Source organism: Ixodes scapularis, unplaced genomic scaffold (genome assembly GCF_016920785.2).
Source record: "Ixodes scapularis isolate PalLabHiFi unplaced genomic scaffold, ASM1692078v2 PGA_scaffold5__190_contigs__length_132052651, whole genome shotgun sequence".
Lineage (NCBI taxonomy): Eukaryota > Metazoa > Arthropoda > Arachnida > Ixodida > Ixodidae > Ixodes > Ixodes scapularis.
In genome coordinates, this window is record NW_024609880.1 from 109,589,955 (window position 1) to 109,614,604 (window position 24,650).

Here is a 24,650-nt window from a genome sequence, read left to right on the forward strand (position 1 = left end):
ATCCGAGTCAAAAGCAGCACAAATTGTATGTAAGGCAGTAGCGCAAGACTACCTAACCGCAACCTGCCTTTCGATTTAAAACGCGTTCCATTTCACTTTTTGGGGACGTGCTCGTGTGACCGACCGGGAGGTGCGGGAGGGGCGGGGGGTGGGGGGGGGGGGGGGGGTTGGGGAGGGAGCCACGAGCCGCACTGTAACATGTAAAGAGTCGCATGCGGCTCTCGAGCCGCAGCTTGGCTACCCCTGATATATACAGGGTGTTTCAGAAAACGCAGGCCAAATCGCTCCTGCAAAAACTACTGATCACAACAAAAAAAGGCTTGTGGCGTTTTGGTCCTGGGCCAGGGGCCCATTTAAGAAAATTATTAAAGTCCTTGATAATTAACTTGCTAATTATTTTCGCGTAATTACCTTTTTATTATGGTGTTTAAGGGCATGGTTTAAATTAGAAATTTGCTCAGCATCATTGAAAACCATTAAATCAACAAATTGCAGAACGATAGAAGGCACGTAAAGTTTTTTACGGCTTTCTGAAAAACCGCACAAATTCCACGTGTGTTTAGGTTTCGGTTTGTTATCAGAGCGCATCTCCGCCCCGACGGCACCGCGCCCCGCGAAGACATAGTGCAAACAACCTTTGCTGCGCTGTCATCGCGCGATGCAGCAGAGTCTGGTTGCACTATCTCTCCACGCGGCGAGGTGCTGCCGTGGCCGAGATGCGCTCCCCTAACAAACCGAAACTTAAAAACCCGTCGAATTTGTGCGGTTTTTTAGAAGGCCGTAAAATGCTTCGCGTGCCTTCTATTGTTCTGCAATTTCTTGCTTTAGTGGTTTTCGATGATGCTGAGCAATTTTCTAATTTAAACCATGCCCTTCAACACAATATTAAAAAAGTTAATTGGGCCAAATAATTAACAAGTTAATTATCCCGGACTTCAATAATTTTCTTAAATGGGCCCCTGGCCTAGGACCACAACGCCACAAGCCTTTTTTCGTTGCGATGAGCAGTTTTCGCAGGAGCGATTTGGCCTGAGTTCTCTGAAACACCCTGTATATACACAGGGTGTCCCAAATAACTTGCACCAAACTTTTTAAAAAAAAGAAGGCTCTTCGACAGTGACATTAACTGTATGTTGTTAGCAAGCGTTTGGGAACGTGGAGAATTTTCATTCCGTGCGCCTAGTTATTTAGTTAATTAACACTAAGTAGCTATTTTTTTAATTTTTCGTTTAAGAGCCGAAGTCTCGCTTGGAGAGTTGTAGAGCGCATTGAGAAACACCCAATTAAAATGTTTTCCACATGATTCGCTTTGTGGGCTTCTTTTTTATTAGCCTAAAAAAAAAAAGCACGCAACAAAAACATGAAAACACGTGACAACGCGTTTTCAGCGTTATCAGACGTGCACCGATGGAGCGAAGTCCACCTCACCACTGGTGCGCTGTCCGATACAGGGCTTTGCGGGAGCACGTGCTCCCGCCCGTGCTCCACGAGGGGTACCTTTAGCGCACTACTACGCTTCCCACGCGCACAAAGTCCTTCTGAAACTAACTGATTGAGTGGCTTCCGATGAGGCTCAGGCAAATTGCATATTGGAGACATGTCTATTTTCACTAACTAAAAAGTTAATTGGTCACTTTCAATTAATTATCAAACTAATTAGTAACTCTTCTGCATTTCCTGACGTCCGCCACCACAAGTAATGCAATGCCGAGATACATTTTTTTTCACCTCGAATACACTAATTTCAGGAACTGTAGTCAACCTTCGTTTAAGCACCCGGTATATATATCCGCATTGTTTCTGCGCTTAAAGGCGTTCCTTTAATAAATATATTCAAACGAACTGACAGGCTAGTCGGTTTCACATAATAGAAAAAAGACATTGCGAGAAAGTGTTGTACAAGTTCCTCCAAGACAGGAACGAACGTTCTTTTCTCGCTCCTTCTCCACCTTGGAACGAGTTCCCGTTACAAATTCCAATGGTTTGAAAGGAATTCGTTCCCGTTACATTCGTAAGATAGAACGTGTCGTTAAATTAATGGCCTAATTGCGTAATTGACTAAAATACTGTGCTAGATAATGCGTAAATAGAGTAAAGCAAGGAAGTGAAAATATATGCACGTCAAACTACGTATCGAATTGGCAGAAGCTGTTCAGGCGAGTTGGTTAATAAATATCGCAACGTCAGGGTCACATTTGCTCCAGTTCTTTGTATTCGAAATTTAGAAAACCTTGCGGACACTGCCCAATACCTTGAAATCGGATGTTGAAATAGGTGATGATAAAAAGCTTATAGTCGGTGACAAGTCAAGAGGGAAATGGAAGCTCTTCTCATCTCTCTCCACTTTAGAAGAGCGAACGCTGGAGGGGAAGTAGCCTCCTCTCAAACGTTCGTTCGGCTAATGAGGAAAAAGAAGGGAGGAGCTCCCCATTCACTCTTAACCTCTCACCGACTGTAAATTTCTATCATAGGGTTAAATAACTTTTAGAATATATATTTAAAAAAATGGACGTTCCTTCTTTCATTTTTTTCGAAAACGTAGCGAGTCCCCGCTGCGGTTCCACTGATGCAAAGTGTAACGGCGCGTTCCTTCATTCCTCCTAAAAGGAATGCGCTCCAGGAAGGTCGTTCTTTGGAATGTCGTTTCGTCCTCACTGCAGGTGCGAAACACAAGGGCTTGTAAAAGAACACAGGACAATAAACCATTCCTTTCTGGAATGAATAAACTGCATTTAAAACGCTTTTCGCGATGTATGCCCAACAAGCATCAAAATCTGATTAAATCCATCATTCCGTAGAACACCAATACTTAATTTTGTGCCGCGATCGTATCGAGAGCCAGCCGTAACAACGGGACGACGAAACGGACCGCAGGCACGGAGTAGACGTAGTCGAAGCCTCACGTAGCCGATCCAGCCGACCGAGCGACGAGCAGATGTTGAGAACAGCGTCGGTACGCAAGGCAGTCTGGGACTGATTTATTGTTTAGGCATTGCTGCTGTGCATGATGTCATGCCGGGCCTTAGGATATTAAACATCCTTGCAAGCGGGGAATGCATTGCCTGACAAAATAAAGAAGAAAACACACCCACCTAATCCGAAAAAAGGAGGGAGAGCGTGAATTTTGTAACTGCGCACAACTGAATGCTTTTTTTTGCAACAAAAAAAAAAAATAAATTTTGATTCTTCCAAGAATTATCGCAATCGGTGAAACTATATAAAGCGAACACGTCTGCCCATATTGCCACTACGTTTAAGAGGCTGCCAACGATGCTCGCCCTGAAACATTTGCTGTTCTGTCTAAGCGTCTTTGCAGCGTACGCCGACGCAGAGTTTCAAAGTTGGGAGAGACCACTGGACAACAATCCTGACCTGAACAGGAAAGACCTTGGACCGATGCAGGATGCATGGAGAGTATGATTTATTTTCACGGGGGATATAACTTTTGTTTTAACAATATCGGCCATCTTCACTGCCATGAAACCATTGCTGTTTCAGTCGAGATCCTGTTTATATAAGTAAGGAGATGGCTTCCGGACGACCTTACGAATTCATGTACCCGAATAATGCCCCTGCTGGAAGCAAACCCCATTGCGCAGTGAAACGATTGCATGCAATCGCCTTAAAAGTTTATATCCGGAGACCGTTAGTTACAATTTTTTTTTTCACTAACGTTTTGCGCTACCTTTGGGCGAAATCTGAGCCTTCGGAAATGTGTAGCTTTGAATCACTGTAAAAAAAACCAAAAAACATCAGCTTCGCTTTATTGGCAGCGAATTGATATATTGGTTTTTTAGGTGGCACGAATTTCAAAGGAAGAAAACGTGATGACAATAATCCTAAATCAAAAACGAGCTGATTGAAGAATACTGTATGAAGCTAAAACAAAATTGGCATTAACTGAAGGACGGGTTTGTATCATTGACTGGAAACAAAAAGAGTAACGGAAACTCGGGACGTGGTCCCTCGTCCCGAGTTTGTTTTCTTCTTTCCGCTGCCAGCTAAAATACCGCTGCCATTGTTCTGACTTATTGTCAATATTGATTGTTCGTTCGTTTCTTCCAGCAATTTTGTTTATTAATGTTACGTTTACAAGCAATCACATTCTTTCTAAGCCTAGTATGGTATTTACTCCCTCATCGGCTATACACTGGCCACTTTTATTCTTCTGGAGAATCAATGTAATGTTTTCATTCGTAGAGGACATGGACGAAAGTGGAGCGTGCATTCCGACGACGTCGATCACATTTTATTATGAACGCAACGAAATTCGTTTCTAATAGTCTTCTTACGTCTAGCTTAGCTTGGAATAAAACTGTCTTCACATTAAGGCTTTATCAATGCATACGAAGATAATCAAGAGGACAGCATTTTAATTACGTAAAAAGAATTACAAAAACATTAATATATTTTCAGACAATCAAAGGTACGGCGAACCAGAGCTATTATCTAATTTATAGTAGCGGATTATGGACCCACAATGATTACCGAAATGTGAGATGCCTCCAAGTGCATTCAAGCGACCTCAATCACACATTGAAGAGTGCCGTTTACACATTCAAATGGTACGACACATACTTTCAAGAAATGTAAGCATTTCCCTTGTTTCATAATGTCCTCAACATAAATGGTTTAATAAAATATCCAACCATTTATACATGGCATTTCGGTGTCCACTGAAGTAGGTAGTTGTCTTTTCAAAAACTGATAAGTATCCCCCTAGGAATTCTACTGAAGTACGATAGACTGCTTGAATAAGTTTATTCGTTAGTCACTAATTTGGTATATTTACCATTTCGAGCTGTATGCTGAGGCTTAATAATAAGGTGCATACAAAAGTACGAAAAGCGTTTGATAATACGATAGGATTATTTATATGGCAAAATAGTGACATCGTCTGAGTCCCGCATATGCACTTGGCGCAGCATTAATCAGATTGTTGTTCTAAATACATATGGCAACAATTTATTTCGACAATAATGTACAAGCTGCAAGAACAAGCAAATCCTTATTATAGGTGGCGGGATCAAAGAAACATGTAACAGACGAAGATAAGAATCCCTGGAGAAGTGGAACAAGGGGGACAAAGGACAAACACATATCTCGAAAACATAAAAACAACTGATAAAACCCGTTTGCTCTACTGACGTCTAACTCCTTGTTAGCTCGGTTATTAGAGTGCTCCCCTCAAAATTCAGGGGTCCCTGGTTCGATACCAGGAAAAGGCGGATTTTTTTCGGTAGCGCACCTGTCACCTAGCTGTGTTTTTGGAGATTTATGCTTTTGCTCTGTCCCCATTTCACTTCTGCAGGGATTGTTATTGTAAATCTTGTCCAGCTCGCTTGCACTTTTGCATTAATTACATTTTGACCATATAACAGACATCGCTTTAGATAATAAAAAAGGAGGCGTTTCGACAAGCCAAATACAGTATGGAAAATTCGCAAAATGAGCAACTAAAGCAGACAAGATGTATGCTCTCACAAAAACTATCTCAGAAGATCTTCGGGACATTAGCATCATGTTACATGGTATCTAACGAACAAATAATAGAAAATATACAGATGAGTGACTCGTGCTGAACCGTTTATTAGTAACCTTATTTCTTCAGCTTGTTTTCGATTATTTCTTCCTTAGGGACCATATGGAGATGAAAATGGCCCGTGATCTATTCAAACGTAGTTTTTAATTTCCGAAAATGATTTTATTGTGTTTCTAATGCTCATAAACGAGAAATCATGCGTGTGAACGTGGCAGGACAAAGAGTGAGAGAACTTCTGGTCTGGAGCACCAGAAGCGCGTGTTACGTGCCAGCAATTTTCGTATCGCGTTCCGCGCGGCGGCATGTGCTTCCAGAACACCTCTGTTTTCCTGCAATAGACCGATCCATAGCCTTCTTTATACTGACAAAGCCTGGCAGACCGCCACGAGACGCGGCCGCCGAAAGTGAAAAGGTAGAGCGGCAGACAAGAGGAATGTAACGGGCGCCCAGCTGCTGCGAGACGCCGAAGAACACTTGTCCCGAGCGTTGCAATGTCCGCTCTTGCTTCTCGCGTTCCTCGGGCTACCGTTTCTTTCTCTCGTCGGGTTTGAAAACCATGTTTCGGGTCCTGGCCGCTGCAAAAGCTGTGCGCTGACTACAGGCTCCCCGGGAAATGCTCTCTGCTACCAGACTCTCGCTCTCCAAATCTGCGACCGGGCACTGTGGGGCACCAGTGTCTCCCTCCCTCGAGGAGGTAATAAGCAAGGCACTTCCTTCCTCACCCGAATGAGTGTGTAAAAGTTGTCTCCGTCATCGAACTACCAAGCTTTGTGAGTAAATAGGAAACTATGACCGATCTCACCAGCCAGCTTGACTACGCCACCACTGTCGGGTTGCATCGAAGGAACTTTAGTCTTTCAGTACGTGCCTGAACCTGGCTGGAACTCTGCACGTTAAGTCGGTTTCACGCTTGCGCTGAATGCCTGGTTAGATGGGTCTGATCCGTTCGGTGCGTTCTTAAGACACATTGGAAAAGTCAAAAGGTCAAGTCGGTGTGGTGCAGTGGTTAGCATACCTGACCGGTAATTGTGGGACTACGAGTTCGAATCATGGCGCCATATGGGATTTTGTCTTTTGGGCGGCTACATAGTGATTGTTTCACCAGATCAGTACGGTTCATTTTATCTAAAAATTTCCACATAAGATCTTCGCATGCTCTTCAATAACGTACTGCATATAGGACACCGATCGCTTTATTATAACTGCGCGGTAGGTCTGTATCTTGATGGTGTATCGGCGTATGCGCCGTGAAAGTTCGTGTGTTCCTCGCGCAACGTCGCCATTTGATTGGCGTGCTCCTCTTTGCGTTGTATTGCGCGAGCGGCGCATTTTGGAACAGTTGCCCGCCATACTAAGTTGATAGGTCTGACAAGCGAGATAAAACGCGCCCCCTTTCCCTGAAATATTGCAATACTGCTGCGTAAAAGCCAAAGAAAAAAAGAAAGAAAATGATGCACGTCGGATAATTCGTTGATTTGTGGCCGGGTGTGGCAGTTATGGGAGCGATGGTGCCTTGTCATTGGGAGCACACATGAGTCGACAAAACCAGTTCCCTCCCGCTGCTACAGTCGGCTTCAGCACCTTGGTCAACCGCCTATTGACTCGATCGCACGGTGCAACCTTCGGCGGCGCTAGTCTGTAAAAAAATGACAGCGCTCGGTTCCCAAACCTACGGTAGACAAGGTAGTACTACCACAGGTGGCGTCACTGAAAAGACGGGTTGAGAGTTGAGGGGTACTGCGACCTTCGATTCTTTTAATTTTTTCTAATAAAAACTACCGCGGAAGCAAATGTAGTTTCATGTTTTTTTTATATAGGTGACACGGGCTAACTCTGGCGATTAATTCCCTGAACTCTTTGAAAGCACAAATGTGACCCTATTGATCGGGCGACGAAAGTAAAGAAAAATTAGTTTCATAGGGAATGATAAAAACAGAAATACCCCAAAACGGAACACACCGCTCTGCATGAAGAAACCAAAACGGGCCATTTGCGGAAAACAGACATGAATCGCCGGGTCCCACTGGGAGCTGACTACGATTGACAAAGCGGGATATTAAAGCGCAAAACGACGAGGAAGGAAATACGAGGCAGACAGGAAATAGCGCTCTTTCCTCTCTCCCTCGTATTAGTTTCCTCATCGTTTTGCGCTTCAATATCTCAATACGTACAACCAACTAGCCCGCCAGACGATCACAATGACAAAAACCATATCACGAAATAAACTTCCAAATGGCGAACAGTCTTATTTATACCTTCTTAAATATAACGATTTCGCATACGTGGCACGTTCATAGAAGAGGCATGTGCAGAGTTTTTAGAGCTAAGAATCTCTCGGTTGTAACATAGTTTGCAAGAATAATCTCCGGTCGCTAACTTTCAGGTGACTGTGTCTGTTTTATTTTGGATGGTATTAATATTTTTTTTTTTAATACAACATGCCTGTTTTCATAATAAAGACAAATAGCTGTTAACTTTAAAAAAGAAAATGCTAGCTACGCGTTCATACAGATAAGCATTAAATCTATCACAATTTGCTAAAACAATTTCCGCTGCTCTGAAGGTAGGCAAACTGCTAAAGGATAGCTTGACGTCGACTTTCGCTTATCCTTCATATTCCTGAATTGTGAATTTTAGATAGACTAAATACACAATATCTAAGTTTTATATTACTATGACTTGTAAACAATAAGTGAAAGATAATGCATAGGTAATATTTAACCGACCTTATTATTTTCCCGTAAACTTACACCAAGTGTCTTGTATGTAAACAAGATTTCTGCAAATAGTCATTTATCACATCTTGTGCTACAGGAAATCAAAGACACAATATGTTCAAGCTGTAAAACAAAAGGATTACAGCATTGCAAATATTATGCATCTCGGTACGTATCTTGTATTTTTTTGTAGTAATAATTGATTATAAAATTGCCATTGTATGATTTTTGGCAAGCGCTGTGGGCGAACCAGTTGTTGCCGGGACACGCACCACGGTGCAGCAGCTTTGTGAATTTATTGACCACAGTTTTATTGCCAAGTTGCTAACGGGCCATCCGCTGACTGACAATACTGGTTTTAAATTTTTATGCTCTCTCCATTGATTTAGTTAACCCTTCACATATGTTAAATGCTGCGACAGCGTGCAAGATTTTGTTTTTAATATTTGCGTAGAGAGTTGGTTTGCGGTGGTTTACTAGAGTGGCATGTTTCCTTAAATAACTTGTGTAGATGCAGAGGTGTTAATACTGGTTTAAATAAACATCACTGAGCTGATTTCAATCCAACTTATGGCGGAACGCATAAACCGGTATAACCTTTCCAGGATACGATGTCGCTGAAAATATGCCGGTCCCTCACACCACTAAGATGTTGCCATTCAAACTATCATTCTGGTTGGACGTGTAACATTTCGTTCCTCATGTGTACGACTAAATTGAAACGATTCAAGATATTTTTTTATATATACGTTGTTGTTTTTGTTTTCAAAATGTACGCATGTTCAGTTATATACAACCATGAAATTGTTACGCTTTTTTTCTGTGACATTGTACTTCCATATGTTATGAAATTATTGTTGTAGGTTTGATTATACATGTATAGAGAGGCAAGCTAATGTACTTTGACACTTTTCTCTCGCATCACCCCCAAGTCACTAAATGTTCCCAGATTACCTAAACGTACAAGCATTTTTTTTTATAATAACGTCGTACATAGCGCAGCACTTGAGAGCAGTAATATGGTGGATTTCTGCTATTAGAGCATTTCGTGTTACAGTCTAGGAGGTTTTGTTCGTGGGTGCTTGACGTGCGCGCAGCGGTGCTGGTATTTTTTAATTACAGTTCCTCCCAATCTTTCCAAGCGGTCGTAAGACTTACGTATTGCGCTGGGTTTGTCTCTCCTGCTTTAATACTTCTCCAATTCAAAGCCAAGGCCTAGCGCATGAAGAGTAATTTTTGACAAACACGGGCAAGCTGGCTCTCCACCCTTAATTTGAGACGTACCATTCTTGCTGGAGTGCTTGTTCAGCGAGAGCACGTTTCGGAACCGCGACCTCGTGTTACACTGTAAGTTTAAGTGTGAGCAGATAATAGATTTCTGTTTATCTCTTAAATTCTTCTTGTAATTATTTCGATTCCTACGTAGTTTTTGTGTATAGGGTATGGGGAACAGAAAGCATATAATATTACAACCTGGAGTAAGAAGCTATTAGAAATTTGTAGTAGATAGAAGAAAAACGAGTGGTAGTTGCTTGCAATGGTATCAACTTCCCTTGCCGGGGTATGAGGAAAATGCCCAAACAAAAAGTTGCGCCATTCAAGACTGACAGACAGCTGCGCACAGATCATGCATAGAAAACATTTTCCTTTTATTGTTATTCGGGGCGTGCACGTGAAAGATTTCCGCCACACACTTCCACGAACCAGGAAGCTCAATCGCGTCTTCACTTGGGTATATTGTGGGCATTCAACGGCCTTAGTCTAAAGGCTCTGTTATACCTCAGCGTTGAGCGAAGCGAACGCAGCGTAGCGCAGAATGCGTTCGTTTCATTGGACGGCGTGCAGGAACTCGATATCTGCGACCAATCAATCTCTTTGTACGCTGCGCTTCACCGCGCTTGCTACACAACGTCGGAGTATAATAGGGCCTGAAATGATCAGCGTAATACACTATTTTCAAAAGTTCACCACAGCAGCATTGGCCGCCGCCATTTTTTAGGCACAAGCGTGGGATTTAATCCGCGTCCTCGCGGAACGCTGACGAAGCGCTCGTCTTTGCTATGAGCTCACAGCACGTGCTCAAAAAACGGCGTACTCCTATAGTTGACCCAGCAGTCATAAGTGTGCAAACTTTTAAAAGGGATACATCATCCTTGGGTGCATACTCGTTTTCTTTCTTCTTTACTTGTTTTGTGTAATTGCTGACACCGTTTATTGTTAAGTGCAATTTTTGTTGTTTGGGACATCTATTTTCTCACTTTCCACTGTTACCTTGGGCGTTAATGCCACAGGCCAGGTTCTGCCTAAAACCCGATCCGTGCGCACGGTGCCGAGCTCACAATGTACCACTTAATTCAACAACAAAAAATACATTTCTTTAATCTTTTTCTCCCAAGGCCAGCCTCAGCGTAAACCCACATCACGAAATGGAACTTGCTATAATCTCGATTTCAACGTCTTCTGTCACAGCTGCATCATATTTCAGCAGGAATGTTGGCGAATACCCTTCATTAAATATTTCGATAAATACGTGTTATTCGAGAATTCCTTTTGTTATATATTGAGATCACTACAAGATGATGAACGCCATGAATGTGAGTATAATGAAATTATGTCACATACCACGGCAATTTATATAAAAAACACGCTTTCGAGTCGCAAATAGAAAGCTATTTAATCTGTTAAATGAATTGGCTACAATCCGCACTGTGGAGGTGCTTGGACAGCGAAGCTGTGGTATCACCTGCAAAGATTGCCCACTGCACTATACACCAACTCATGTTTACAAACAAACCGGAGTGCCCGTAGCGGACGCCACCGGCGCCGCGCATGCGCGATGGGGGTGTGGGCAAGAAACTAGCCGTCGCTCATAAACAAACCATTGGAATGCAATGTTGTCCGCGTCGGTGTGAGTCGCCTTGCCCTTTTTGGCGTTCTAATTGTTGATTTTACGTATTCCTGGCAAGGTTTGACTACTTAAGCGGCCTCAGCGAAATTATCGAGGCTCGTTACACCGCAAAACTTCGCGTGAATGATGTGACACGTGGCGATTCATTCTGCGTGGACGCCGCAGAATGCACGCTAAAGCCTAATTCGCATAATGAGATTTCGCTCGCAATTTTCAGTCGCGATGTTGCTCGGGCTGCAAAAGCATGAACCGTAGTTGAGATGGTCGACGTCGATACTGAAAATGGCAAGCAGAATCAGAGCTTGTGAATCAGGCATAACAAGTCGCTAACAATGATCAACACCTTGTATCAACTGCTTACATCGAGCATCTTACCAGCCTTCAAACTTAAGTTTTTTGAGGACTGCACTTACTTATAATCGCAAGTGCCAGGCCAACATATGGTCTACAGGCCGGTATCGTCTAAAAGAGCAGACGACAAGCGGAAACGTTTGAAAGAGCAGACGACAGTTCGAACGATCAGGCGGCCGTTTGAACTTTAAGACGCACTGGACGTAGTCCGAAGGTAGTCCGTTAAGCTTGACGGTTTTCCCGCGCTCATGTTGGAACAAAACAAATAAATCTGATGACGAGAAGTATCCTTGAATTCAACCCAAAGTGCTTCCCGCCCAAGCAATCGTGGTTTGACGACATCTGGTTTTCCCTCTTCACGGCACATATCCACGTTGTCGGACGAACCGAGCACATGAAAACTGCCTTTTCGCTGCTACAGACACCGGCTTCGTTCCATGGGATAGTTCGTGCTTTCGCGATAAAAAGTAAATGCACAGCACCAAAACTTTTTTTACATGAAAGGCTAGTGCCGTCACTCCCCAAGTCGCAAGCTGCCGTCGCCTCAGCGAGCGCTACGTGCTTCTCATTGTTATCAGGAGAGCCTTATCATTAATTATGTGGTTCGGATACTTGTTTTCTGCTTTTCCTTTATTGAAACGAATCATATGCTCTCTGTTGTATGCGTGATATGCACTTTTCGCTTAAATGGCTGAAGGTTTTTTTTTTTTTTTTTTTTTTTGTGAGGACGACGACACAAAGAAGTTTCAGAAATCCGATTTGTGAGCCAAATACATCTTGGCTGTAATAGACCACTTTTAAAAGTCACGTGCCGATTATTAGAGTGTCGGAGCCACTGCCAACGGCGGAGCGACTGCATCGAGGAACGTGCAGGTCATTCCATAAGATAGTGAGCGTCGAAGCGCTGCCAACACTACCAGCCGACGAGCCAATCAAACAGTGTCGAAATTTCAACGTCACTGCGATCATCCCTTTTTTTAGTGGGTGGCGTTTTCCAGTGTGCCGTGATGTTGAGGTTTTAGTCCGCCATTCTGCAGGGATTTCACAGCTGCCAACAGAGTGCCGTGTTTTGAAAGGGGTCTAGCTATAATGGAAGATATTCAACACATTGGTTTAAAACAGCACGACAAAACAAGGACAAAGTAAAGACGAGACCGACTACAGCACCGTCGTCTTTCTCGTCTTTACTTTGTTCTTGTATTGTCGCGCCGCTTTAAACCAAAATGCTCCATCAACCGACTAGCCCAAACATACATTTCAGCGAGATATTCAAAGTCGTTCCTCCCTTAATACCAACTCAAACATCTTTCGAGTCACGTGGCGTCCAGGAACCGAAAACAAAGCGTTCAATGAGTGCAAAAATGTGCCGAAGGTCGGGAGAATTCATCAAAGCAAAGGGCGAAAAGTGCAGAAAGTTTACTCCGACTTAAAACAACAAAGGTATAAAAAAATAGACGTTTCGCTATCAATGCATGTGGCATCTTCAGAATGAACTGACACGAATGGGGCAAGAGCCCTCTTATACAGAAGTGAAAGGCCAATAGAGTTTCCAGCACTTATCATGCAGACTATAAAGGCCGTGTCATTAGGATGCTTACGCATACGCGTCGTCTGATATTCCGCAGAAGAAAGTAACTGCGCGTGTTCAGAACGCGTTCCGCAACTTGGGATGGCAGCGCGCAGAAGGTGATTATTGGAAGGATCTATACATATTTGCAAGTACGAGGTCTGGGCGCCGCCATCTTGCTGCTAGTGCGGCTAAATCTTCTGATAGTCAAGCATTGCTGAGGCGTACCCACAGTTCCCAGACTGGCGCCAAAACAAAACGTTTTCAATCCACGGTGATCAGAGTAGCTCTTGAAGTGCGGCTGCTTGAAAACGTATTTAGGATGCGCCGCTGTCGGGGAGGCAGGCAGGTTTGCACACTACCGCTATGCTCGCCCTATGCAGATACTTTTATACTCACACCGGAATCTAGAGTGGCCCTTGTGAGATCAACGGATCGTGAATATTGTCAAGCATTCCGAAAGGTTAAAGTAAAGCGTAAAAAAGGGCCGGAAACTGAAATCGCATAGATTCAAAGACAGTGCCCACTCAGCCACGAACCTGGCAAAGAATTACAGTTCCTACGCTTGTGCACCTACTATGCTACAATGCTAAAATTAAAATATATACCTATTGTGTTTTGTTTTTGGCCCGACTATTTTAGAAAAAATTAATAAAGCCATAAATGAAGTACGTAATCAAGGTATTATACCGGAAAACACTACAGGTTTTGAAATATGTATATATGAATTTCCTGGTACGAATTTCATGGGCTATGAAGCTTGGAGATCTGAATTTGGTGCCACCCGGCTACAGCTAATATTCGAAGCTTCTGTTAAGAAAACCTGATATGAAAAATAAGACAGCCGATTGGCATAATGTAGTGTAACGCCACTAATACAAGGATAGAAACAGTTTTCGTAGCCGAAACCAGGGGTCAATTCGTTTGATCTTAGTATTCTATTTCTACTTAGACAAAAAACCAAGGATAAAATGTTAGGCTTCGGGTTTTCTGATAATATGACCAGCTCATTATCTTCACTCAACTTGTCGAAACCTATTCAAGTGACGAAAATAAAACTCGTTATTGCATGTAGATCGGGGGAACAGTCGGCATTCATCGTGCTCAATTTTTGTTTTGATTTTAATAATCAGTTTGATATCGAAAGTCTGCTTAATGACCTCGATCGGATTATAAACGCCACGACACCGATGATAAAGGGTTGCATTACAGGTCGCTAAAGCTCGCAGGAAAATCTATACTGGTTAGAATAAATGTTAAACTCGCAAAAAAATTCAATTGATGTGCTCAGTGCCATACGTTTGAAAACATATCTAAACGATTACACTGTGTTTGTGAAAATTGGATCTCATTATTATTTTGTTCCTGTGCCAACTTCCAAAGGTGTTCCTTCGTTCTTTCTTAATTTAACATGCTCAAGTTGGGCGAACTTGTAATTATATTTTTGCCTTTAAAAAGCTTGTTTTTGATTTTTCTTATTATAAGCGAACTTTTCTATAATTTAATGCCCCTTGTCTTTAAACATCGCTTTTGTCTTTCTTTTTCAGCTTGTGAATTCTGGCTAAGGAAAGATTGGGTAAAGAAACATTTGTCGATTCCCGAAGTACAGAACGAAGAAAGTGAGAAAAACGAGGAGAAATCTGGGAATGCGGATAAGACAACGTATTTGTACGATTCCTTATTTAAGAAACTTCCATCCAGCTGCCGATACGCATTTCTTCTTAACTGCGGATATCCGAGGTCCCGAATTTATGACAAGGAAGACTGCGACAAGATGAATGAAAAAGAAAATGCTGCATCAGGTGACACAAACGGAAGTGACTAACAGAATGATGTCAGCAAATGCGCTTCCCGGGTCTGTATCGGTCCTCGCGCTCCAACCATCAACCACGTGTTTTTCGAGGTAGTCTTTGGTTGCTCCGTGAATGTGAACCGGTGCAGTATCTAAGGGAGCCATGTAAACACTGTAGAAGGTATTTGACAAGAGGAGGAAGCAGCGCGATACTTTGCAGTGTGATATCTCAAGAAGAAACCATACTGTCTGCATTGTGGAAAACAAGAACTAATGATAAAAAAGCATACTTTAGCACTGAGTATCTTTGAAAAAACTGGTGTCGGTCTTATAACAATAAAAATGTGTGAAAATCTTGAAGCATTTTCTTAATTGCAAATTGTGACTCGAAAGGAGTTGCTGTGATTAAAATAAGGGGGGCTGCGTTTCTGCAGTGCTTGACTGCAGACTACGTCCAAACGTCGAATTGCAATAGCATTACTTGTCGTCTAAGAAGGCTACATGCCACTGATTAAGTTACGAGAAAACTTATAGAGGGTCAGTGGCGCAGTGAGGTTGGGGGGGGGGGGGGGGAAGGGGGGGCGGAAGGCTAAAACCCTTCTGCTCTCCCCCCCCCCCCCCCTTCCCGCCCCTCTCCCCGAGAGCCTTTCTTTTTTCTTTTTTTCTTTTTCCTTCTTTCCCGGCATTGAAATGTGGTAGGGTGATGAGCAAAGAGAAGGAATTTCAGCCTGATAGCTTGGAATGTTTTCTGACATTTAGTCTGCTCAATTCACTCGCTATCACCATCGGAGTGTGAGACATATGTACGAACATGCCATACCTCATTAGAGCAAGCAGCATACATTGGTAGTACTTTATTCTGTACCACTGAAAAAGGGTGAAGAAGAAAATGGTTAGGAACAACTGGTCGCATGGTAGAAAAAAAAAAAGATCCCGCGATTGCAGTGCAAATAAAGCACATCAGTGTGAATTTATTGAATGAAAATGTAAGCTATCTAAAGTAAAGTAAAACAAGAAACTTAACTTTGTTTTGCCTTTTAACGAATCCACGCTGGGCATTTTTGTGCGAAACCATCAATGGCATATTATGCCAGTGAGGCGTTCATAAAGAATGCAACAAAGGTGTAATAAAGAATAAGAAAAATTTACTTCGGTATTCTATTTAGCTTCTCAAAATAAACACGGCATTCGCCCGAAAATCATGTTGTTTGCACGTGATAGAAGTATAGAAATTGTAGAATTTCGTTTGTATGCCCATTTACTAAGTGGACAAATCATTATATAATTTGTTAAACAAATTCACCACCTTATTATATCTCTGTACCTATTTACATCAATATATGCTTACAAAGTCGCTTTGGCGCTCAATTTAAGTCTGGCCACATTCAGATTCTCACTTTGCTTCATTTTGATTCAATAAATGTTTATCTAATTCTAATGGATAAATATTTGAGACATGCTAATTTTGAACAATTGAGTCAGCTTTTTCAAATGTTATTTTAATAGCGTTTCAAGGACAAAGAGGCAGGTGTGGCGACTAGTTTATTTTATTTAATAATTTTAAACATTGATTAGTTCTTACTCAATAAGAAATCTCGTAAAGTTCTAGGTGTCGAATATATTCTGATAAAAGTCACCTCTCAACTTTCTTTTTACTTCTCGTCGGGAGTTATCTACGGCGTGCATATATTACTTCTTCACTTTACCCTCCTTAAACATATATCAGGCAATAACAAAAAAAGAAAAACTGTGCAGAACAGACAGCCAGAAATGCTCTGTTCGACCGCACGAGCATGTATATAATTGATAAGGATTTATGTTGTTGAAATCCATGGAAGAGCTGTCGCCGGGTGCCGGCGGGAATCGCCAAAGGGATTCGGCGGTCTGCGTAAAGCTATCAGACTCTAACTGTTTTGAAGCGACCAACAACTATAGATGATTGCACGGGCCGATACTAGGAGCGCAGCCCAGCCCGCGGCGCCAATATTCATGGGCCCGCTGAGGCCCGCTCTATTTTTGTCATGGCAGCTCGCTTGCCACTGCTACACATGTTGACTACGGTATTCCACAGTCATGGGCGTACCAAACAGGGGGGAGGGGAGGGGGGGGAGGTCGTGTGCTTTGCACCAAACAAAGCGTGCTCCATGTGCCGCTAAGTAAACCGCAACACAAACGAAAGGAAAATTTGCGACATCTTTGATATGCCCCATGTGAAACGGGGGTTGTTTATAACATTCCTCTACCATGTGCCTAAAGCAACATTGGTCAAACTGGCGGATGTATTTATGATAAAATACGTGAGCATGCAGCATCTCCCAAGGGAACAACAGCGGGCCATCCACCAGCTCATTGCCGCTACTGTAGATGCAGCGCAGCCTTCAACAGCATTACCATCCTTGCAACAAACAAAAACCCGTAAACACGAGAGGTGCTGGAGGCCATGGTGATCGAAGAAAATGAAAATACATGTGTCAGTGTGCCATGCATCAAGCTCACCACAAACGAAAAACAGTATTTGCGGTGTGTTATGTCCTGCTGGATTGCGGTTTGTCAATCTAGGATTGTATGCGAAATGTGAGGCTCTCATTTCATTTCATTTTATTTCATCCTTGGATTTTATAGCGCTTTCAGGATGAACCGGAAAGAAGAAGCATATAGTTAAGGTTCAAAATGAGGAAGAAGGGAACCGGAACAAATGGTCCCGCAACATATGGTCCCGGAATAAATGGTCCCAGAATAAATGGTCCCGAGTACAAACTAAAACAAATGGTCCCAAATAAATATCGCCAATGTGGCTTCTGCGTTTTCAGATAAAACCGATAAAATCCAATAACACTCGCCGAATTTCGAGGCTGCCGGTCGTACGAATTTGGAACGGTTTTTATGTTTTTCTGGGAAGCATAGAAATGTTTTGCGCTTTGGAAATCGAATGCACCTATAAAGGCATCCAGCTCCGCTCGATATGTGTGCTCCCACTACGCGTCATGACGAGATGGAAGTAAGTCGACTTTCATGGCTTCAACAGTATGACTAGGGAGGGAGGAACTCACTTGATCGACTGAGGTTTTAGTGAATGCCCGCAGTTCTCCGAATGAGCGCAGCGCGGGGGGTGGGTTAACACGCGCCCCCGTTTTTCACTAAAACGTCGATTCGCTTAAACGTCGCTGTTTTATTCTCATGCACGATGTCCCATGGGATGTGCGGTCATGTGGAAATACAGCCCCGGGAGGACACGCAGTAGGCTCTAACAACTCGCATCGGGTCGCAGAAGTCGTAGCTTTTGTCGTAGGCGAAGTTACCTAGAACGGAGTATACGGAAAAGGACTTGTTTTTCATAAAGACCTACTTTTCGCCAATTTTGAGATTTCAAAATAATCACGACCAATTTGTCTCACGAATAATTCACCCCATGGTGACGACTACATCACGGGCCACGAAAATTAGTGTCGGCGAAATATTTTCGAAACTTGTTGATTTTCGTGTTGGTACAGCACCGCAATCTCAACGTCGCACGTCGAAGTTTCTTTTAATCGCAAACCCTAACTCGGAAAAAAAATAAAAAAGAATATTTGGAGAGCTTTTCTAATTTTCATTCACCTGCCCCCCCCCCCCCCTGGGGCCCGGAGTAGCTCAGATATCAAATGCACCAGACCCCCCCCCCCCCCTTCCCCCCCTGACGAAAATCCTGCGTGCGCCAATATACAGGGTCACTGTTGTATCTTTTTAGCTAATAACCTTCCAGCCACTTCGTCTTCTTCTGTCCTTTTCCTTTCGTGCATCCTCTTCTTTACTATGGATTAAAACGATCAGTCTCGTGTCAGCCGTGCTTGTGTGAGGTCGTTTTATAGCGGCCCTCCAGACACCACATTCTTTCTGGCAATGAGGATAGGATCAAACATATTCAAGACGCTTGTTGAAGATAACATATTGCTTTGATTTTTCTTTAACCTGGTAACAGCTTCGACATTTAAAATGAAGCGAATGTCTTTCCACAAGAACTTGCGTAGGGGCTCGACCTCGGTGGCTAGACGAGGAACAAAACGGCTGTAGTATTATACCATCCCAAGGAATGATCGGAGTTGCGAAATGTCCGTCGAGATTGGAGCTGTGTTGATGACGTCTACTTTTTTTTTTTTTTTAAGTGGAGCGATTCATTTTTCGCTGACGCGATGGCCTAAAAAAGAGAGTTCGACATTATCAAAACGTACTTGATGTTAAAGGAGTCATGAAACTATTTTTCTACTTTTGCTAAATACGACTTAGAATCACTCCCTAAAGTTAATAGGCAGTGGCAGTCGCCAAACAAATTCTAGAAATATGAGCATCGTTCATCGCATCAATCCGGTTGCAGAAGAAGCGGCCGCGTCGCCCGGTGCCTATCGTATGCCACCAGCGTTAATCGTACCAACGCGCTGGGGGTGGCAAAGTAGAAAACGCAAGCCTAGCTCCAGGAATTGTTAGAGTTCGGCTATTTTCATCACTGCAGAGGTTAGACACGAGCCACTGCCCGAGTGTCCGCCGAATGCATTGATAGTTACCAGCCGAAATCGAACGCTCACGCAGTTCTCGTTTCCAATCCATGAGCCGCCTTCGGCTGTCGTCAGGTGGGCGTTTTTTATCCCACAATTACGTCATCCATCTTTGCGAAGGAGAGACTAAAAGAAATAGACCTTTTTTATTCCCGCAATTTCACCATGTCAAAGAAGCTTATGAATCAGTGGTGGTCTGCGCCAGTACACTTGGGCCTGGTTAGGACCAGTACGCTTCTGCAAAGTAATAGACATTCTAACCTGATATCGGTTCATGACACCTTTAAGCTTGAGTCCAGTTTCAGCGATACGCTGGAGGACATGACGCAATCGCTCCAGGTGTTCTTCTCTGGTTTTCCAAAGACTGTGACATTGTCAAGCTAAAACTACCTTCGCGTCCTCATAGAAATGTTGCCATCAAATGCTGGAAGGCTGCTGGAGCAGATGCCATGCCGAAACAAACTCCTTTGAAGCGGAATGGGCCTGCGTGTGTTGGAAACGTGGTTGAGTCTCGGCTGTCAAGATGAAGTGTGACCTGGTGGTAAGCTGACGGAAAGTCATATTTGGAGAAACCTTTCGCGCCATGCAGCGCGTTTAGAAGAGGATAGTTGCCAATGACTACAGCCTTATCAGCTACTCGGAGGTTCTCACAAATCGGGATTGATCTGTCTCTCTTTTGGATTACAACAATGGGTGAAACCTATTCTGAGGCACTTATGCGCTCAATCAGTTCCGCTATCTCAAGGCTTTTGATTTCTTTAGTGATAAGCTTCGCCATCAATGAAATGCGATGCATTTTATGCTGCACAAGTGGAACTGACTTCCGGTCACCTTGTGAGCGTATGCCTTACACGTGACCCATCTCGGGATTGAAGAGGCGCCTGTTCTCCTTCGAAGACGTTTGAAAGTCCGGAACCGTTAGCGAGAGTTTCGCCACGTTCTCGAAGCCTGGAGTAACAACTTGCGTCAGAAATTCATTAGGCGTAGCCGCGGAATTCTGGGGATGAAAGCAGGACATCTACGCAGCCTCTATAAAGTCTGACATCTCGTCTCGCTCTGTGGCCTGTGCAGGTGTCTTTGTAAGCAGTGACATCTGCTCGTCATGATGTTCAGGAGAACCTGTAGAGTGGCGTCCCGGAGATGATGGGTCGAGTGGCAAGACAATCTCCAAGCTCTTTTCGAGACTTCTGGCCGGACATCAGCTTTCATATAAAGACAGTTCATTGTTGGACCTTAAATCTGAAGATTTAGAGATGTTACGGCATCCATCCCGAACAATGATGTGCCGGCATTGGCTATATAAAACAAAACCCTGACTGAACAATCCTTGAACGTCACTGTTATGTTGGACGCTCCCAGGACTTCCTTAAGTTGCCGAAATATATCGAGTAGAGTCACCGGCGGTTTGATGATCGAAATGTTTTTGAAAGATTCCCTTCTTGACGATGGACATATATGAGCCGGTCTCCAAGAGGAATAGACCCTTTCCGAAATTCAGTGCCATCTGTCGGCTGAAATGGCGGTTTAACTTTTGCCGTACTAATGGCGCAATGAGCCTGCAGCCTCCTTATTTTATCGGGCAACGTCATTTTCGCAAGTCAACGGCAAACGAGAATGTGCTCTTGTACAATTCTTTCTCGGCCATCTCTTTCAGTGTGGATGGTCAAGAAGATGCAACAAATCAGAACTAAGCGCCAACCCAGAGAGGCGCCTTGATATAGTTATGTACATAAAGAGGATTTGAAGTTGATTATGTGCTAATAACGGACCAACTCGGCCCGAGTTATAAAAATAAACGCTCACGCAGCTCTTGGATTTAATTCCTGCTTCGCAACGTGCTGACGTCTCGAATGTATAGGCCTCGAATTCTCAGCTCAGGAACTAAGGATTTCGAACAGCGAAACCATCGCTTCTGGGGAATCACTCTAGTCCATTGTTTGTTAAAGAAGTTTCGAGACGGCTTGATTCCGAGTCCCTTTATCTTTGTAGCCAAAAAAAAAAAAATGTGGTGTCTGGAGGGATGGAATCAAGCGACCACACAGAATTTCGGCAGACACGACACCGTGATTCCTTTTGAGCGTGCAGAGCCACCATGCCGCGACGCCATAACCCTGGCCGATTATGTTTCAAAGTGGCCAGAAGTGCAATTCTGTTCAGAAGTCACCACCACAAGAGTCACCAAACGTTTTCTCGTGGTATTCTCCAGTGAAGGCTTACCAAAGCACCTAGTTTCCGATAAAGGTCCATAGGTTTTTTCTGTACAATTCAAAAACTTTATTAATACTTATAGAATCAAACACCATCTGAAGTTGGTGTACCCACAAGCCAACGAGAAAGTTGAACGTTTCAAAAGAACACTCAAGAGATTCATCCAATGTGCATCGAGAGAAACAGGAGATAAAATCAGCTGTATAGTGGAATACTGAGGCATATATGATACATGCGTCTCACATGCAACAACAGGGCTCTTTAGTGCCCTGCTACTTGTTCGCAAAACCCGGACCTGATTGATCATTTGGAGTCTCTCATCATCATTGTTTCTACGCAATACCTTTGAGGAAGTGCAGCGACTTCGTCTACGTGTACGACAACAGCAATACAAATCCGAAGCCTACACCGACAGAACGAGAAGAGTAAGAACACCGGAGGAACACTGAGCGAAGGAGCCGGGATTCGTTCCGAAAGGGTCTTCTGCCTTCAGCAATCCCACTCCGACTGTCGAGTGCGTGGGCCACTGGACATCTCAGCTGGAAGATGGCAGAGTATGGGAATCCGCAAACCTAGCGACAGTTCCGGGACCGGCTTCCTCAGGTTTCGACCTGAGAATCCCGGTACCAACGAGCAAGCTTAGCCAAACGTCAGCCGACCGTCACCGCTGGTAACCACCAAGTGCACAATCGGGCTAGCGGAGCCAGCATGGCCAGCAGACGCCATTGACTTGATCTGGTTCTTCAGCTCCAGACAGGAAACTGACAAGGTCAGCTCGTCGGCCGTCATTTTCCACTGGGAACCGACCACGGCGGGAAGGACGGCCGCCAGTGCGGTTTGGGGACGATGTTCTAGGATGAAAATCTGTTTCAAACTGGATATATTTATTTATTTATTTATTTATTTGGAAATACTGTCGGCCCTCACTTGAGGGTCATTACAGGGAGAATTTTATAACAATACAATTACATACACAAAAAAGCCGCGGAATTTACAAGGAAAAAGCCAGCAGACACAACTCTTTTTGGAAGAAACAAGAAAAAATATGACATTCTACATAGTATTAAAACAACAACAACAACAACAGTTTTCACCCTTCAAATGTCCTGTTTATGCTCCTATTGGCTTAACAACTGTGCGATAGACTGCTCAAAGGAAGACACCGTTTCAATATTTACAATCTCGCTGGGCAATTGATTCCAGGCTTCGATTGTTCTAACAAAGAATGACTGTTTAAACGTATCAATTCTACTTTTGAAAGTTTGGCACGTTTTTGTATGGTTTAATCTACTGGATCGTTTTGAACTTGAGGGAAGAACGTATTTACTTGAACTTAAGTTCAATTTGTCGTTAATTATTAGAAAGAGCAATTTCAAGCGTGCGATTTCTCGTCTTATGTGCAAGGGCTCTAGATTGCTATTTCGGAGCATTTCCGTTGGGGATGCCGTCTGTCTATAGTTACAGTGAATAAAACGTGCTGCTTGTCGTTGAACTTTTTCTAAACTCTCAATGTCTTTCTTTGTGTAAGGGTCCCACACGACACTAGCATATTCCAGGATGGGCCTAACGTATGTTTTGTAAGCTACTGTCTTTATCTCTTTTGTTGCGTGTTTTAATTTATGTCTAAGAAAACAAAGCTTTTTATATGCCGATGAACAAATATTGTCAATGTGTTTAGACCAGGTTAAATCTCTCGTAAAAGTAACGCCGAGGTACTTGAAACTTTCCACATTGCCCAGTTCTGTATTTCCAATGCAGTACTGAAATGGAAGTGTGCTCCGTTTTTTAGTTATGTGACAATATACAGATTTAGTAAAGTTTATTTTCATATCCCAGTGGTCGCACCATTCTTCTATATGATCCAGATAGTCATTTAGAGCTCTTTGTTGATCCTGAGATTTAATTGCTGAATAAATGATGCAATCATCTGCAAAAAGCCTAATATGAATATGTGGTGGTGTTCCGTGTGCTATGTCGTTTATGTACATCAAAAACAGTAGGGGCCCTAAAACAGAACCTTGCGGTACACCCGAATATACCGGAAGGGAATTTGAAACATGCCCGTTAATTTCAACACTTTGACTTCGATTTGTTAAATAAGAATTTATCCAATTTATTATCATTGGCTCTATTCCGAAAGTTTTGAGTTTTGACAAAAGCTTCCTATGTGGCACCCGGTCAAAGGCTTTAGAAAAGTCTATAGAAATTACATCCAGTTGCTGTTTGTCATTTAATATGGATGCCATGTCATGAGCCGTTTCAACCAGTTGTGTTACTGTTGACAGTCCAGAGCGGAACCCATGTTGTTTGGAATAAAGCAACTGATTAGTATCAAGGTGATGTAATATGTGTTTGGCTATTATATGTTTGGCTATTATATGAACTTTTCTTTTGTTTTATTCATTTCCTATTTTCTCTGCTAACCTTTGGTTAATCTTTCTTCGTTACTTCACCTCTAACCTTCGTTTCCATTTTTACCTAATGAATTTTTTTCGGGCTTTTTCTTCCTTTTCTTTACATTTTTAAAATTGGAGGAGGGAAATGTATCTTTTTAATTAATTACTCTTCTGTCTTTTCCACTTTTCACTTCTTTTTTTTAAAAAAGAACAAAACGACAAGACTCATGTCAGCCTCGCTTCCATATGGTCGTTCTATTCCGGCCCTCCAGACACCACAGTGACCGCTCAAGCGTCAAATATTCACGCTTTTTCTTTCAACATAATTGGTCCTACTCACCACATCGACACATCTGTTTAGCTTCCTCCTCGAGGCGTTGTGAATAGTGTGGCAATTCTATGAGCGCCTCGTACCGCGACATGTCCATGCATGCACGCGATAAGGGGATAAAGGGGGCACATGATAAATCTCGCTTCATAAGTCTACCCCTTGGCTCGTGCAATAAAGAAAAATGTCGCTCCTTGGACCTATGGTTGAACCTGGGGCTCAAGATTCATGAGGTCCTGTGTTTGATCCCTCTATTGAGACACTTGATTTATTTTCTTTTCAATTAATTTATTTCTTAATCACCCCAGATTA

The 24,650-nt window shown here is 43.1% G+C and overlaps 1 protein-coding gene across 1 annotated transcript; it reads left to right on the forward strand.

Moving 5' to 3' along the window:
* The first annotated feature begins 3,270 nt into the window (after positions 1–3,270).
* On the forward strand, positions 3,271–14,910 carry LOC115320870. The gene is made up of 5 exons (XM_040214612.1): positions 3,271–3,414; positions 4,417–4,589; positions 8,357–8,427; positions 10,656–10,853; positions 14,633–14,910. The coding sequence occupies exons 1-5, from the start codon at positions 3,271–3,273 to the stop codon at positions 14,908–14,910; spliced, it is 864 nt and encodes a 287-aa protein (XP_040070546.1).
* Positions 14,911–24,650: the final 9,740 nt, after the last annotated feature.

Coding starts and splice junctions, on each gene's coding strand:
- LOC115320870 (XM_040214612.1), top strand. CDS start 3,271: ATGCTCGCCCTGAAACATTTGCTGTTCTGTCTAAGCGTCTTTGCAGCG. Junction 3,415..4,416: donor CGATGCAGGATGCATGGAGA/GTATGATTTATT, acceptor ATATATTTTCAG/ACAATCAAAGGTACGGCGAA. Junction 8,428..10,655: donor TGCAAATATTATGCATCTCG/GTACGTATCTTG, acceptor TTTTCTCCCAAG/GCCAGCCTCAGCGTAAACCC.